General features: G+C 40.7%; 1 protein-coding gene across 12 annotated transcripts in view; it reads right to left on the bottom strand.

Annotated features, from left to right (window-relative positions):
• ptpn20 (protein tyrosine phosphatase non-receptor type 20) overlaps nucleotides 1-16,351 on the bottom strand; it is a 440,815-nt gene that overhangs the window by 124,690 nt on the left and 299,774 nt on the right. For all 12 annotated transcript variants that reach the window (XM_087982468.1, XM_087982474.1, XM_087982476.1 and 9 more), the window contains 2 exons: nucleotides 6,819-7,143; nucleotides 1,960-2,130 (listed from right to left, as the gene is read on the bottom strand). In XM_087982468.1, coding sequence (XP_087838594.1) covers nucleotides 1,960-2,130; nucleotides 6,819-7,143 — 496 coding nt within the window. The remainder of the gene's footprint in view (nucleotides 1-1,959; nucleotides 2,131-6,818; nucleotides 7,144-16,351) is intronic.

Raw genomic sequence — 16,351 nt, 5'->3', positions numbered from 1 at the left:
GAATGAGTGCTTAGCCAATCGTTCGTGTTGGTTTTCAGCTTGATCTGAGCCCCACCTCTTCGAGGCCTATTCTCAGGCATACCTCGGTTATCTGAAAGGTTGCAGTGCCTCACTCTCTCAGCAATGCAATAGTGGTCTTGTGTCCCCAGTCTCCCTTCTCACTGCCTTCTGTTTCTCAGCCAATTTGCTAACCGTTTGTCTATTTGTCAGATATTGTTGGACAGAGAAACAATCACAAGGGCCTGAAGGCCTCACTGCTGTGCCTCTTGAAATAAAAGGATAGGGGACACAAGGTGAGGACAAAAATGCTTAAGTGGAGGGAGGGGTCACTAAAGAGGGAACTAGCCTTGTTAACACTGCCAAATGAAATTAATTCCATAATAACTGATAGTAAAGAAACAATTTTAATGTAATTAAATAGAACAACACCTGGAGATATGATCATTATATCTAGTGGCTATATTTCCGATTTATTTATGATATAATATATCTGAAGACTGAGGAATGGCTCACTGCTTTAACATGTTTAACAGTCCGGCATAAGAACTCCAAAGGGATTTTCCAGTCCTTGTCCTGTGTCATTGCTATATAAATAAATTAAATTCCAAAGGATCACTGACCCTCTTTTTATTACTTGCAGCTCTGCACTGTGATGCATAAGTAAATCACATTACAGAGTAATGAAGGGAAGGTATTTATTTCACAAGACCTTCCTAACCTATAACACTACATTGAGCATTGGCATCCTGGTTATTAGGGTGCCTGTATCTATAAAATTATCAGCAGGTTTTCAAATATAACAAATTTATAGAGGTTACATAATGTTTTCACTAATATTTACAGAGAATCTGTGAATAATCAAAATGATTTCTATAAATGAGTCATAAAGTTAATCAGTCTTTATCTCACTGGGATCATCCACTCTTTCCTAACAATTATTCCCATGCATTGCCCCAAACCCATTCTGTTTCATAAATACATGATCTTTGCATCAAACCGACATAATAGAAACCCTGTAACCATTCCACTCCCCACCTTCTCTCTCTATCTCATAGACACAAAATGTATTCTGTCAACTCCCTACCCTCTCACATACACTTGGTACTCCATCTAACTATTCACACTCTTTCTTTCTCCCTCTCACATGCTGTACACCAACCAACTCCTTGCCCATCTCACCCATCACACACACACACACTACCCTTCTAACTCCCCACATTGTCCTTCTGTCACATAAACACTGTCCAATGTCAAAAATTTCCCACAAAACAACCACTTATTTTCTAACTACTCACTTCCAACTGGGAATTTTCGATCTCTTCAACACATTGAAACTGGGATATTTTCTCCATCCTTTAATTTCAAATATTTTGGATCCAGAATTCATGCTTTCACCCTTTGACCTCTCCATTCCTGTTCACTTTGACCCCCCTCTCACTGCTTGTTCTCACTATTGTAGGCATCCTCTCTTTTCTCAGTGTGAGTACACTCTTCCAGTATCTTCCCCTTCATTATCCTTCATGTTCCCTTTCCTCTATTGACATCCCACTGCATTTCTGCTCATTTCATTCTCTGTTGACCCATTCCAACCTATTTTGCCTTTAAACTATTTCACTCTGCCAACCCCTTTTCCACTGCTGTCTCTCCCAACCCACTCACTGACTTCATTGATAAATACATTTCAAAATCTACCAGTCTCCTCTTTGAAATATTCCTAATGGCTGGGCTTAGAGTCTCTATTTGTGGTTAACGTTCTTCCAGGGACATGACCCAGCTAATTAGCCACCAGGCAGAAGAGAGTTGGGACTCAAATTGAATATGGCCAAACTAGATTGACAGCAAAAGGCCAAGCCTGATATAACCAGAGGTTTCCAAAACACTAACATCAAATGTGAAAGGCTGCTCGCTGCCATGTTAGATAGCTAGGTACACAAGCCATTTTGTTTATAATATCTTTACCGTTATGAGCCTGTCTCCTGCTCTTAGTCTCCCATCAGCCTTTGCAGGATTATCCAGGACATCACGGATGTAATAACAGTTGTCCAGTTTACTACGCATTATGGTGAAACCAAGGCTTCCCTTCTTATTTTTCTTCAAGGTTACGTACATTTCATATTCCCGTATTATGGGCTAAAGAAAAAGATCAGGTAATGATAGTAGCAATGAATTCAATATGTATTTGCTCTCTCTCTCTCTCTCTCGTGTTCCTTCTCTCTCAATCACACTACAAAGTTTAAATTACTGTTCAATAGGAATTTATAATGTCCCATCAACTTACCTGCTTTTTTTGGAACCAACCATATGAGAGGTGAGACCATATTTCTGATATGTCTTCCGCTGGAAGCTCTGAATTTGTTGGAAGGATATGCTGGAAGGCGACAGAGAGGGCATAGCAGGGAACTGGAAATTGTTCTGAGATCAGTTACATGGGTGGATGGCAGAGGCTGGGACTGTTCTCCTTGTTGAAGAGAAGATTGGACAGATATCACAGAGCTGTAAAATCAGGAGGTGAAAGTGAGGACTGCAGATGCTGGAGATTAGAGTAGAGAGTGTGGTGCTGGGAAAGTCAACTCTCCTGCTCCTCGGATAATGCCTGACCTACTGTGCTTTTCCAGCACCACACTCTTGACCAAAATCAGGAGGTGTCCAGAGACAGGAGATAAGGAGGAACTATTCCATTGGCAGAAGAATGAAGAACCAAAGGACATTGATTTCAGGAGATTGGCAAAAGGAGCGACAGCAATACGAGGAGACACAATTCTTCTTGTTTCAAGTGATTAGGGTTGCGAATGAAAACTCCCCGAGACTGCTGAGGCGGTAGATTCCCTTGAAAAAGAAGGAATCTGAAGAGAACATAATGTGCAGATCAAGGGGAGAAAGACGGTGGAGAGTGACAAGGTAACTCGCAGGAAGCCAGCACAGACTGAAGGGCTGACTGAATTTCTTCTTCATCGCAACAATTCTCTTGAAGTAACTTGTATAAAGTTTATTCCATGCAATGAGCTGACACATAAAGCTGGAATGAACAGCAGTTTGGAACAGTGATTACACAAAGTGCTACATTGGCTGTAAAGTATAAGGAATGTCCAAGCATTGTGAAAGCTCTGACAGAAATGCAAGCCAGCCTTTCTTATCCATTCAATGCAAATTCCTCACCCGTACTGAAAGCAAGTTCTCCTGTAGCAATGCTGCTGAGTTTAGATTCTTAGGCCTCCTCAATTTTAGTTATTTTATCATTAGTGACTGGGTCTTTAGCTGCCTGGGTTCTAAGTTGAGGAATTCTTCCTCTCTGTCTATCTCTCCTCCTTGTTGAAATCTCTTCCTTTTCCACCAATTGCTTAGTATCAGATTTTCATTGATACCACTTCTGTGAAATACTTTTGGGTGTTTTACTACATTTAAATGTGTCAGCTAAATGCAAATGCATCGAACCGCACAATTGTTATAGTGTAGCCAATTCAGCTAATTGTGCCAGTACGGTTCCCTAGTTGTTGTCGTTAATATTGGGCTCAATCTAAATGCAGCCAAAGCAAACTCAAACCCCAACCCTTGTTTGCACAATGGTCCAGCAACAAGCCCAACCATGGCTGAACAAGATTCTTCATGTCAATAATTACCACAAATATAGAGTGGTGGGAAGCAGGTGATGCATACTGGAGAAGCTAAAGCACAAACAGCTGCAAATGCGTTGGAGGTTGGTCAACAACTGGAAAGAGAAAAGGCAGAATGTGTATTAGTGTTATCGCCGCTACGCCCGCATTAAACCAGCAAGGCTAAGCCCCAACCCATTATAAAACTGCTCATTGACCATTCTTAATCATTTTACCAACCTGCTGTGTATTCCCTTCAGGTTTTCAATGTTCCCAGCTGTTGTTTTCTTTGTTTATTCTAAGTACCCACAGACGTGCCACCCTGAACATGGCGATAACAGGACAAGCAGGGCACAAGCCTCCTTTAGTTCTGGACGTTTTTGCGCCGAAAATGTTGAAGTCTTGGAGCTATGAACTGCAAGGTGGTAAATGTCGCGACCTCTCCATTAGTAAATCACATATCTCAGTGCAGCCATCAGGCAGGGGAACCACACAAGGGGAGGTCAAAGCAAGTTGGAAAAGGAATGTACCTCCGATTAGCAACATGGAGGGCAACTTTGGCAGAGAAGGTGACAGGAACACTTTCCCAACCAGAGATTCAATGCAAAGTCTGAAGAGCTGATAAGAGATGAAAATGAAATATTGCTCTCAGTGCCCTTGGGATTGGTTGTGATCCATACAGACCAGGCAGCTTTTAGTTTCAATCTGCTGGGCTGGTTGATTTTAGCCAGAGTGGCACTGTAGAAATTAATGCCCCTCAAACAGAGAAAGGGTAAGATCCACTGGTGTTCCTCCACCTCTATGTGAGAATCCACTTTAAACCCATTCAAATGCATGCACTTATTCAGAGTTAAATCAGGGTGTGTGTGTGTGTGTGTGTGGTTTTAGAATTCGCTCATGGTTTGCATGCCTCACTGGCTGGGCCAGCATTTGTTGTTCATTCCTAATTGTCCAGGGGGCAATTAAGGATCAACCATGTCACTGGGGGTCTGGAGGCCAGACCAAGTAAGGATGGCAGATTTCCTCCTCTGAAGGATATTAGTGAACCAGGTTGTCACACTTAGACTAGCATTTTATTCCAGATTTGTAATGAATTCAGATTTCACCATCTGTCATGGTAGGATATAATGGGATTTGGATCTATGACCAAGGAACATTAATAAAGAGTGTGCATGTGCATAGGTGCGTGTGCATTTGCATGTGCATCTGCATGCGTGTGGATATATGTGTGTACTCCACTCTACCTAACCGAATGAGGTACCCAAAACCTCTGATGACAATCAGTGCCATAAGGTACGATAATGTCATAAAGGCAACATTCACAGGACTTCTCATTAATTGGCATTGTGAGTTTGAAATACACTCTAGAGTCTTTACCTCCCACATAATGAACAAGTCAGTTTTCATTTGAACAATAACGGCAAGAAGTCAAAATGTGGAATAATGATTATAAAGCTAATAATATTGCTGTAAGGAAATACAGATGCAGCTGAAATATAAAATAATATAGAATTCAGTCATAACAGAAACAGATCAATCATGTACTCAATTTAATATAAATTTAATTCCGTTTCAATCAGAACAAAATGAATTATGAATGAAACAACCTTATTCTAACAGATAATAATTAATAACTCCTTCTTGCACATAGTCATTCCATTGTGATAAACTTCACAGAGTCCATTACTTTATTCCTTGAACATCTGTCCAATTTATCACAATCTTTCTTAATTGCCTCATGAGTAAAGGAAGAAAGAATATAGGAAGTTTTTAAATGTGCATCGCACTAACTTTTGAATGAAAGCAACCTGCCCTTGGCCTATTTGGCAGAATCAAATTGCCACTCATTATTAAGCCTTTTCAGTAAAGCAGAGGGGAAATAGAGGGGTATCTGAGATGAGCTGTGTACAAGCCCAAACCTTCTCAGGCACAGCTAATTCCAAGCTATCAAACATGAAGAGAGATACTCAGTCTCATCCATCTCAGAAGGTTGCATTAAGGCCTACACATATTTACAGTTGATTAAATGGAGCGGGTTCCCGAGTGAGAGATGTTTCATAGAATAAACTTAAGATGTATCAGGGGTTGGTTGGCACTTTTAAATGTTCATGTGAATAGAGCATGTGCAAACTTGTGGCAATGTTCTGCACAGAATTCTGAAGCTGACGTTAATAGGTCATTTTTAAAGACAGCCAAAGGTTTTGAAACACAGCTTTAAAGCACATAGAATTTAGGAAGATTTAACAGGGTAAGTGAGCTAGACTATTCAAAGTGGTCACTGGTATGAACTATCAATCCTATTTCTCTCACTCCACAGATGCTGTCTGCCTTGCTCAGTGTGTTCCAGAGTTTTGTGATTGCATTTTCAAATTCCTGTATCTACAATATTGGACTGTTCTACCTGTTGTTCAGATCAGCTGGAGGGGGTGCTGCAAAATGGCACGTTTGTCTGATACAGGCATTCTGTCTTGCTCCCATTGTGCTGGTGTTTGGAGTTAGGTGGATGCCTTTCTGACACCTCAGCCACATTAGTTGAAGCTTCCAGGATTGAGAGTGTATGCTTTTGACCTACTCACTGCAGGCCACCACTGCACTATGTGAAGACCTTGTGCTATTTGTTATTCCCTATTATTAGTGGCACAGAATTCCTTTAGTATGGCACTGTGAAGGGAGAAAAATGAATGGTACTGAAGGCAATGTTAATGTAATTTTTCAGCAACTGCACACACACACTCTCCGTGAGCCATGTACTTCTTTGGAAGTGGCTCTCCACAATCATTTATTGAAACAAAATGGATTTATTTTTAAATGATAATTACCTATCTGAAGATTTTGAATTGGCTTTAGTTTATTTATTTCCAAGCTGCAATCTTTCTCTGAAATTTTCTTGTCACATGAAAGTATTTTCTATTGAATGCAAAGGTGCATTTCCAGTAATACTGATGTAAAAATCATTCTTGAAAATAGTATGCAAAAGCGTTGGCATATCGCCCTTATATTACAGAAGAGAACATATTTTTACTCCGGCTGCCAAAGGTGTTCAGTGCATTGTCAATTGAGGTTGCAATGAAAAACAAAGGTGCAAAGTTTAGTCCAATCGTTCCCGAAATCGTTCCTGATATAAACACATTCACATTAACACATGTGCGTGAGCAGTAAGTAAAACATTATACAGTGAACCATGTAAAACCGCTATCACTTTGCAGAAGCACGTCGGGCCACACTTACTAAGTTTGGAACTTCTTCCTCGTCCTCGTCATTCCTTGCTCCCGCCTCCACTTCGGGATCTAGCTCCTCCAGATCCTCCCATTCAGTTTTATCAAGAGTGTCTTTCTCTGCTGGGACTGAAGGCTCGGGGAAAGGTGTCAAGAAGTGAAGCTGTGGCACAGCGATGGTAGGTGATTGAGAGTCTGGGCTGTCGCACCGTGAGGAGTTCGATGTGGAGCTGATGGTCAGATATTCTTCATCCAGTGGTGTCGGGGAAGATACTTCGGGTTTGTAAAAGAAGACCGGTGACATGGAGTCCCTTTCCTCAGCCACACAACACGGAAGACTGAGGATTAGAAAAACATGTCATTAAGGTTCTACTTTGCAGTAAAATGAATACCTGGTATCCAGGAAGAGCAGCTTTTCAGTGAGATCCCTAATACCAGGCTTAAAGTAATGGGTTGGAAGTCAAGCCAGCAATGTTCACTGAAACGCAATTTTAAAAGTTGGATTTATGTCCTCATTGTTGTTCAGTGCAGTGAACAATAGATAAAAACACTGGGGAATTAAATTCTGACTGGAGACTGCCACCAATCACCTGGGAAGCAGCAGCCATTGAATGTCAGATAGAGTAAAGGCAAGGTGCAATGCTCAGCTCCTTTATCAGTGCTCTTTGCCTCTAACCTCAGTTATTCTGCAATGGGAACAATGACATTTTCAGTGCCTGTGAGACCAGCAATTAATATTTATTAGTATAAAACTATCGGGTGATATTGTAGTGCTGACAAACTCCATTGGAAGCTGTTTGACTGTGGACCAACCTTTTATTTCAGACTCCATTGGGTATTTGCAAAACCATGCACTGCACAGCAATTGATGGGTGGTATTTGTGCATATCCTTTGCTTTATATACCTGCTCCCTGTAGGTGCTGTGTAAATTACAAGAACAGAGAGCTCCAGTTGAATGAGACAGCTCCTAGTTGAGTTCTCTCAGTGCTAAAATACTGCCATAGACTCAAGTTAAAGTGTCCCATGGTGAGGATAGTCAGCCAATCCCTTCCACCTTTTCATCATTTGTCTGTGAATCCCCTTGTTTAGTTCCCACTCCAGTTTAACAATTCAAGATTAGGGAACACCCGAGATAGAATGAATGCAAATACCTATGGAGAGATGTTCACAAAGGATAAGCCACTTAAATGGCCCAGCTTAAAAGTTTAACAATCTAGTACTAACTGAAGTAGATACATCAGTGAATGTGCAACACAGATCGAAATCAAATGGAACAATTGGTTTATAGACAATAATCAACATTGTTACCTGTGACACCAGCGTTGCATGAGATCAAACCAACAGATCGACTGCTATGAAACGTATAAGGCTTCATGACAGAATGCTGTCACCAAAAATTGGCGCCGTGAATCTGTAACTTTGCCCTTAAGACTCACAGGATATAACTCTGGTTCACATAACCTTTGTGCACCTCGTTCCTAATATGCTCAACAATATTTAATTTTACAAACCATATTTGGGGTGAACTTGCTTTGTTTTATACTGGCAAAAGGTATTGCGGTTTCTAAAATTCCAACATGCTCCTTTAACAAAGACATGTTCTGATTAAACAGATTTCCAATGTAAAAAGTGACATAGAAAAAAGAATTCATGTCCCCAGAGAAGATCTTCATTGTGATTGCTGTTTGGAGCCAAAAATGAATAGAAGGTAATACCATAGAAACCTGACATTGTGGAAACAGGCCATTAGACCTAACAAGTCCACACTGACCCTCTGATGAGTAATCCACCCAGACCTATTCTTCTAACCTAGTACTCTACATTTACCACAACTTAATGCACCTAACCTAGACATCCCTGAATACTATGGACAATTTAGCATGGCAATTCACCTAACCTGCACATCTTTGGACTGTGGGAAGAGATCAGAGTACCCGGAGGAAACACACGTAGAATGTGCAAACTCCACACAGATAACTGCCCGAAGCTGGAATTAAACCTGGGTCCCTGGCACTGTGAGGCAGCAGGGTTAACTACCACTGTGCTTCCCTATTGCCCCAACATTTTAAATGATTATACAGTATAAAGGAGAGTACTTCGTGTCTATTCCACCGTTGATGAGTATCATTTAAATTTAAGGTTATCTGTACAAAGAGCTTTTAAAGTTAGACAGACTGAGCATACTGGGGCCAACATCTTGATTGACTGACTGCAGCATGACTTAACTTCTCAAGCACATCAATGAGTGACTCAACATGCTCAGTATTGCAGCAATGAATGTATGTGAACTGAGACAGAGGCAGATCTGACTTGGTTAGGGATATGATTATAAAATGAAGTAACATCCAAAATACTATGAGTATTCAACTTCCTATCCACTGCAAACCCGTGCTACACGTCAGATGGTCACACCCAATCTATTTTCAAAGTTCTAGCAGCCATGATATCTGCAGTCTCTTAAATACATCTATATGGTCCACCCAGTGTTTACTTAATACCATCCACTCATATGAAACATAGGCTTGGATTTAGTAGCCTTAAAAGGACATGTACTTCAGCAGAAAGCTAAATCATCTGCCAGTTCTGAGGAAGGGTCATTCAACCCGAGACTTCAACTCTAATTTCTCTCCATGGATGCTGCCAGACCTGCTGAGCTTTGCCTGCATTTTCTGCTTTTGTTAAATCATCACGCTACTAGTTTAAAATTGCACATCCCCTTGACTTTGTGAGCAATGGCATGGGAAGTCTGCTAAGATTATAATTTAAAAGTATTAAGGATAAATAAAACTGACAAAACAAAATAAATAACATATCTAAAGATGGCACCGATTTCCTTCTGGAGGGGTCACGTTGTTCTTTTTCATTTTAAAAATTACTTTCACTTCTTAAAGAAAGAAACTAAATTCATTAAAACAAAAGATGAGCAGATGCTGGAAATCAGAAACAAAAACAGAAATTGCTGGAAAGACTCAACAGGTCTGGCAGCATCTTTGGAGAGAAAGCAGAAGTAACATTTCAGGTCTAGTAACCGTTAAAGGTCACTGGACTCAAACCATTAACTTTGATTTCTCTCAAACTACACTTGTAACTACTCACAACTAATCTTTTCCCTTCACCTCTCAGTCACAATGAAGATACAGTGTGTTTATCATCATTTTTTGAGAAAGTCATAGGTCTGATAAACAGCACTTCAGTTAAACAATGAACAGCAGGGCATTTGAAACTGTTTTATTTACAGTCATGAATCTTCCAACACTGACAATAGATACCTTAATGAATTCTGCTTGATTGGAATTAAGTTAGCAGTCATTGGGATTTGCAGTGATTGTAATGAGGTCAGCCAGAGGAATCTAAGAGATTACAAGTTCCCTGATTAGGGCTGTTATTTTGGTCCAATCAGGAAAGCCCTGGCTGACTGATATAAACAGGAGGTTGACGATCAATAATATAAATATCTATTTTGATTTAGCCCCTACCCTCCCCTTCACTGTTTTGATCACACAGCACTGCCCTTTGATGTGAAGGGCAGTGTTTGTCACTGGCCACCCGGGTGTTTTCCTATCTTCCTGGTGGTGGAAATTGAATAAAGATTGGTGCACTTTGTGTCTTTCACTGTGTCTCACACCTGCACACACACACCATGGGTGCTGGGGATAAAATAAGCACTACCGCACTTAGGTGGTAGTGTGGGGGTTAAATTTAAAAAAAAAAAAAAATAAAGAAAAAAAAAAAAAAAAATAAGAAAAAAAGAAAAAAGAAGAAAAAAAAAAAAAAAAAAAAATAATATAAATATCTATTTTGATTTAGCCCCTACCCTCCCCTTCACTGTTTTGATCACACAGCACTGCCCTTTGATGTGAAGGGCAGTGTTTGTCACTGGCCACCCGGGTGTTTTCCTATCTTCCTGGTGGTGGAAATTGAATAAAGATTGGTGCACTTTGTGTCTTTCACTGTGTCTCACACCTGCACACACACACCATGGGTGCTGGGGATAAAATAAGCACTACCGCACTTAGGTGGTAGTGTGGGGGTTAAAACAAAAAAAAAAGAAAGAAAAAATATAAACAGGAGGTTGACGATCAATAATATAAATATCTATTTTGATTTAGTCCCTACCCTCCCCTTCACTGTTTTGATCACACAGCACTGCCCTTTGATGTGAAGGGCACTGTTTGTCACTGGCCACCCGGGTGTTTTCCTATCTTCCTGGTGGTGGAAATTGAATAAAGATTGGTGCACTTTGTGTCTTTCACTGTGTCTCACACCTGCACACACACACCATGGGTGCTGGGGATAAAATAAGCACTACCGCACTTAGGTGGTAGTGTGGGGGTTAAAACAAAAAAAATCAGCACTCTCTTACAAAAAGAAAAAAGAAAAAAAAAAAATAAACAGGAGCAAGCACTACCGCACTTAGGTGGTAGTGTGGGGGTTAAATACAAAAAGAAAAAAAAAGAAAAAAAAAAATTTAAACAGGAGGTTGACGATCAATAATATAAATATCTATTTTGATTTAGTCCCTACCCTCCCCTTCACTGTTTTGATCACACAGCACTGCCCTTTGATGTGAAGGGCACTGTTTGTCACTGGCCACCCGGGTGTTTTCCTATCTTCCTGGTGTTGGAAATTGAATAAAGATTCGTGCACTTTGTCTTTCACTGTGTCTCACACCTGCACACACACACCATGGGTACTGGGGAAAAAATAAGCACTACCGCACTTAGGTGGTAGTGTGGGGGTTAAATTTAAAGGGAAAAAAAAAAAAATTAAACCGCAAGCACTCACACCTGCGCACACACACACCATGGGTGCTGGGGATAAAATAAGCACTACCGCACTTAGGTGGTAGTGTGGGGGAAGAATAAAAAAAAGAAAAAAAAAACCAGGAGAAAGGGCAGTGCTTGTCACTGGCCACACGGGAAACAAAAAAAAAGAAATGAAATTAAAAAAAATATAAACAGGAGGTTGACGATCAATAATATAAATATCTGTTTTGATTTAGTCCCTACCCTCCCCTTCACTGTTTTGATCACACAGCACTGCCCTTTGATGTGAAGGGCAATGTTTGTCACTGGCCACCCGGGTGTTTTCCTATCTTCCTGGTGGTGGAAATTGAATAAAGATTGGTGCACTTTGTGTCTTTCACTGTGTCTCACACCTGCACACACACACCATGGGTGCTGGGGATAAAATTAGCACTACCGCACTTAGGTGGTAGTGTGGGGGTTAAAGGGAAAAAAAAATTAAAAAAAAAGAAAAGAAGAAAAAAAAAATAAACAGGAGGTTGACGATCAATAATATAAATATCTATTTTGATTTAGTCCCTACCCTCCCCTTCACTGTTTTGATCACACAGCACTGCCCTTTGATGTGAAGGGCAATGTTTGTCACTGGCCACGCGGGTGTTTTTCTATCTTCCTGGTGGTGGAAATTGAATAAAGATTCGTGCACTTTGTGTCTTCCACTGTGTCTCCCACCTGCACACACACCATGGGTGCTGGGGATAAAATAAGCACTACCGCACTTAGGTGTTAGTGTGGGAAAAAAAAATATATAAACAGGAGGTTGACGATCAATAATATAAATATCTATTTTGATTTAGTCCCTACCCTCCCCTTCACTGTTTTGATCACACAGCACTGCCCTTTGATGTGAAGGGCAATGTTTGTCACTGGCCACCCGGGTGTTTTCCTATCTTCCTGGTGGTGGCAATTAAATAAAGATTCGTACACTTTGTGTCTTTCACTGTGTCTCAAACCTGCAAAAAAGATTAAAAAAAAACAACCAAGAAATGACTGCCTTCCCCTCTTCCATGGTTATGTCAGAGCCTGAGTGTCCCTGGAGAAGGAGCACGTGGTGTCCACCAACACCCTGGAGTTGTTAAAAAAAAACAAGAGTGTACCTAGGGGCAGACCGAGAGCCAAAAAAAAAAAAAATATATATATATATAAACAGGAGGTTGACGATCAATAATATAAATATCTATTTTGATTTAGTCCATACCCTCCCCTTCACTGTTTTGATCACACAGCACTGCCCTTTGATGTGAAGGGCAGTGTTTGTCACTGGCCACCCGGGTGTTTTCCTATCTTCCTGGTGGTGGAAATTGAATAAAGATTCGTGCACTTTGTGTCTTCCACTGTGTCTCACACCTGCACACACACACCATGGGTGCTGGGGATAAAATAAGCACTACCGCACTTAGGTGGTAGTGTGGGGGTTTAAAAAAAAATGAAAAAAAAAATAAATAAACGGGATTGGAACCGGAAGGTGGGTAGGGGCGGGCTGCCTTAGAGCGGTCGGAAGGTGGGAGGGGCGGGGGCTTGCTGGGTCTGTATTGTCTGCACTTTTGTATGTAACGGTATTGTCTAATGTATAAATGTCATTGTCACTGTCTTGTCACATGTGAAAAGAAAGAAAAAAAAAGAAAAAAAAAGAAAAAAAAATATATATATATATAAACAGGAGGTTGACGATCAATAATATAAATATCTATTTTGATTTAGTCCCTACCCTCCCCTTCACTGTTTTGATCACACAGCACTGCCCTTTGATGTGAAGGGCAGTGTTTGTCACTGGCCACCCGGGTGTTTTCCTATCTTCCTGGTGGTGGCAATTAAATAAAGATTCGTACACTTTGTGTCTTTCACTGTGTCTCACACCTGCAAAAAAGATTTAAAAAAAACAACCAAGAAATGACTGCCTTCCCCTCTTCCATGGTTATGTCAGAGCCTGAGTGTCCCTGGAGAAGGAGCACGTGGTGTCCACCAACACCCTGGAGTTGTTAAAAAAAAAAACAAGAGTGTACCTAGGGGCAGACCGAGAGCCAAAAAAAAAAATATATATATATATAAACAGGAGGTTGACGATCAATAATATAAATATCTATTTTGATTTAGTCCCTACCCTCCCCTTCACTGTTTTGATCACACAGCACTGCCCTTTGATGTGAAGGGCAGTGTTTGTCACTGGCCACCCGGGTGTTTTCCTATCTTCCTGGTGGTGGAAATTGAATAAAGATTGGTGCACTTTGTGTCTTCCACTGTGTCTCACATCTGCACACACACACCATGGCTGCTGGGGAAAAAATAAGCACTACCGCACTTAGGTGGTAGTGTGGGGGAAAAAAAACAAAAAAAAAAGAAAAGAAAAAAAAATATAAACAGGAGTGAAGGGCAGTGTTTGTCACTGGCCACCCGGGTGTTTTCCTATCTTCCTGGTGGTGGAAATTGAATAAAGATTGGTGCACTTTGTGTCTTCCACTGTGTCTCACACCTGCACACACACACCATGGGTGCTGGGGAAAAAAAAAATAAAGAGAAAAAAAAAAGAAAAAAAAATATATAAACAGGAGGTTGACGATCAATAATATAAATATCTATTTTGATTTAGTCCCTACCCTCCCCTTCACTGTTTTGATCACACAGCACTGCCCTTTGATGTGAAGGGCAGTGTTTGTCACTGGCCACCCGGGTGTTTTCCTATCTTCCTGGTGGTGGAAATTAAATAAAGATTGGTGCACTTTGTGTCTTCCACTGTGTCTCACACCTGCACACACACACACCTTGGGTGCTGGGGATAAAATAAGCACTACCGCACTTAGGTGGTAGTGTGGGGGTTAAAGTTAAAAAAAAAAAGGGGATTGTTTTGAAGACCTCCTCGTGGGTCTGCTCCTGGGCCTGGCCAAACTGGCCATTAACAGGTCCAGGCAGCGGGAGGTGGAGGAAAAAAAAAGAAAAAAAAAATATATATAAACAGGAGGTTGACGATCAATAATATAAATATCTATTTTGATTTAGTCCCTACCCTCCCCTTCACTGTTTTGATCACACAGCACTGCCCTTTGATGTGAAGGGCAGTGTTTGTCACTGGCCACCCGGGTGTTTTCCTATCTTCCTGGTGGTGGAAATTAAATAAAGATTCGTGCACTTTGTGTCTTCCACTGTGTCTCACACCTGCACACACACACACCTTGGGTGCTGGAGATAAAATAAGCACTACCGCAGTTAGGTGGTAGTGTGGGGGTTAAAAAAAAACAAAAAAAGAAAAAATATATATATAAACAGGAGTGTTCACACGTGCAAAAAAAAATAAAAAAATAAACAGGGGACAAAAAAACAAGAAATTCACACACACCATGGGTGCTGGGGGAAAAAATAAGCACTACCGCACTTAGGTGGTAGTGTGGAGGTTTAAAAAAAAATTTTTTTAGAAAAAAGAAATATAAACAGGAGGTTGACGATAAATAATATAAATATCTATTTTGATTTAGTCCCTACCCTCCCCTTCACTGTTTTGATCACACAGCACTGCCCTTTGATGTGAAGGGCACTGTTTGTCACTGGCCACCCGGGTGTTTTCCTATCTTCCTGGTGGTGGAAATTGAATAAAGATTGGTGCACTTTGTGTCTTCCACTGTGTCTCACACCTGCACACACACACACCGTGGGTGCTGGGGATAAAATAAAAAAAAAATATAAACAGGAGGTTGACGATCAATAATATAAATATCTATTTTGATTTAGTCCATACCCTCCCCTTCACTGTTTTGATCACACAGCACTGCCCTTTGATGTGAAGGGCAGTGTTTGTCACTGGCCACCCGGGTGTTTTCCTATCTTCCTGGTGGTGGAAATTGAATAAAGATTGGTGCACTTTGTGTCTTCCACTGTGTCTCACACCTGCACACACACACTATGGGTGCTGGGGATAAAATAAAAGAGAAAAAAAAATAAAAAAAAAATAAAAGGAGGCGCGCCACGCTCCTAAGAAAAAAAAAGAAAAAAAAATATAAACAGGAGGTTGACGATCAATAATATAAATATCTATTTTGATTTAGTCCCTACCCTCCCCTTCACTGTTATGATCACACAGCACTGCCCTTTGATGTGAAGGGCAGTGTTTGTCACTGGCCACCCGGGTGTTTTCCTATCTTCCTGGTGGTGGAAATTGAATAAAGATTTGTGCACTTTAAAAAAAAAAAGAAAAAAAGAAAAAAAAGAAAAAATATACAAACAGGAGGTTGACGATCAATAATATAAATATCTATTTTGATTTAGTCCCTACCCTCCCCTTCACTGTTTTGATCACACAGCACTGCCCTTTGATGTGAAGGGCAGTGTTTGTCACTGGCCACCCGGGTGTTTTCCTATCTTCCTGGTGGTGGAAATTGAATAAAGATTCGTGCACTTTGTGTCTTCCACTGTGTCTCACACCTGCACACACACACCATGGGTGCTGGGGATAAAATAAGCACTACCGCACTTAGGTGGTAGTGTGGGGGTTTAAAAAAAAAGAAAAAAAAGAAATAAATAAACGGGATTGGAACCGGAAGGTGGCTCGGGGCGGGCTGCCTTAGAGCGGTCGGAAGGTGGGAGGGGCGGGGGCTTGCTGGGTCTGTATTGTCTGCACTTTTGTATGTAACGGTATTGTCTAATGTATAAATGTCATTGTCACTGTCTTGTCACATGTGAAAAGAAAGAAAAAAAAAGAAAAAAAAAGAAAAAAATATATATATATATAAACAGGAGGTTGACGATCAATAA

The sequence above is a fragment of the Chiloscyllium plagiosum genome, unplaced genomic scaffold, assembly GCF_037043375.1.
Source record: "Chiloscyllium plagiosum isolate Xiang-an unplaced genomic scaffold, Cpla_swu_hap1 HiC_scaffold_43, whole genome shotgun sequence".
In the NCBI taxonomy this organism is placed as follows: Eukaryota; Metazoa; Chordata; class Chondrichthyes; order Orectolobiformes; family Hemiscylliidae; genus Chiloscyllium; species Chiloscyllium plagiosum.
This window is presented reverse-complemented; position numbering and strand designations above follow the sequence as displayed.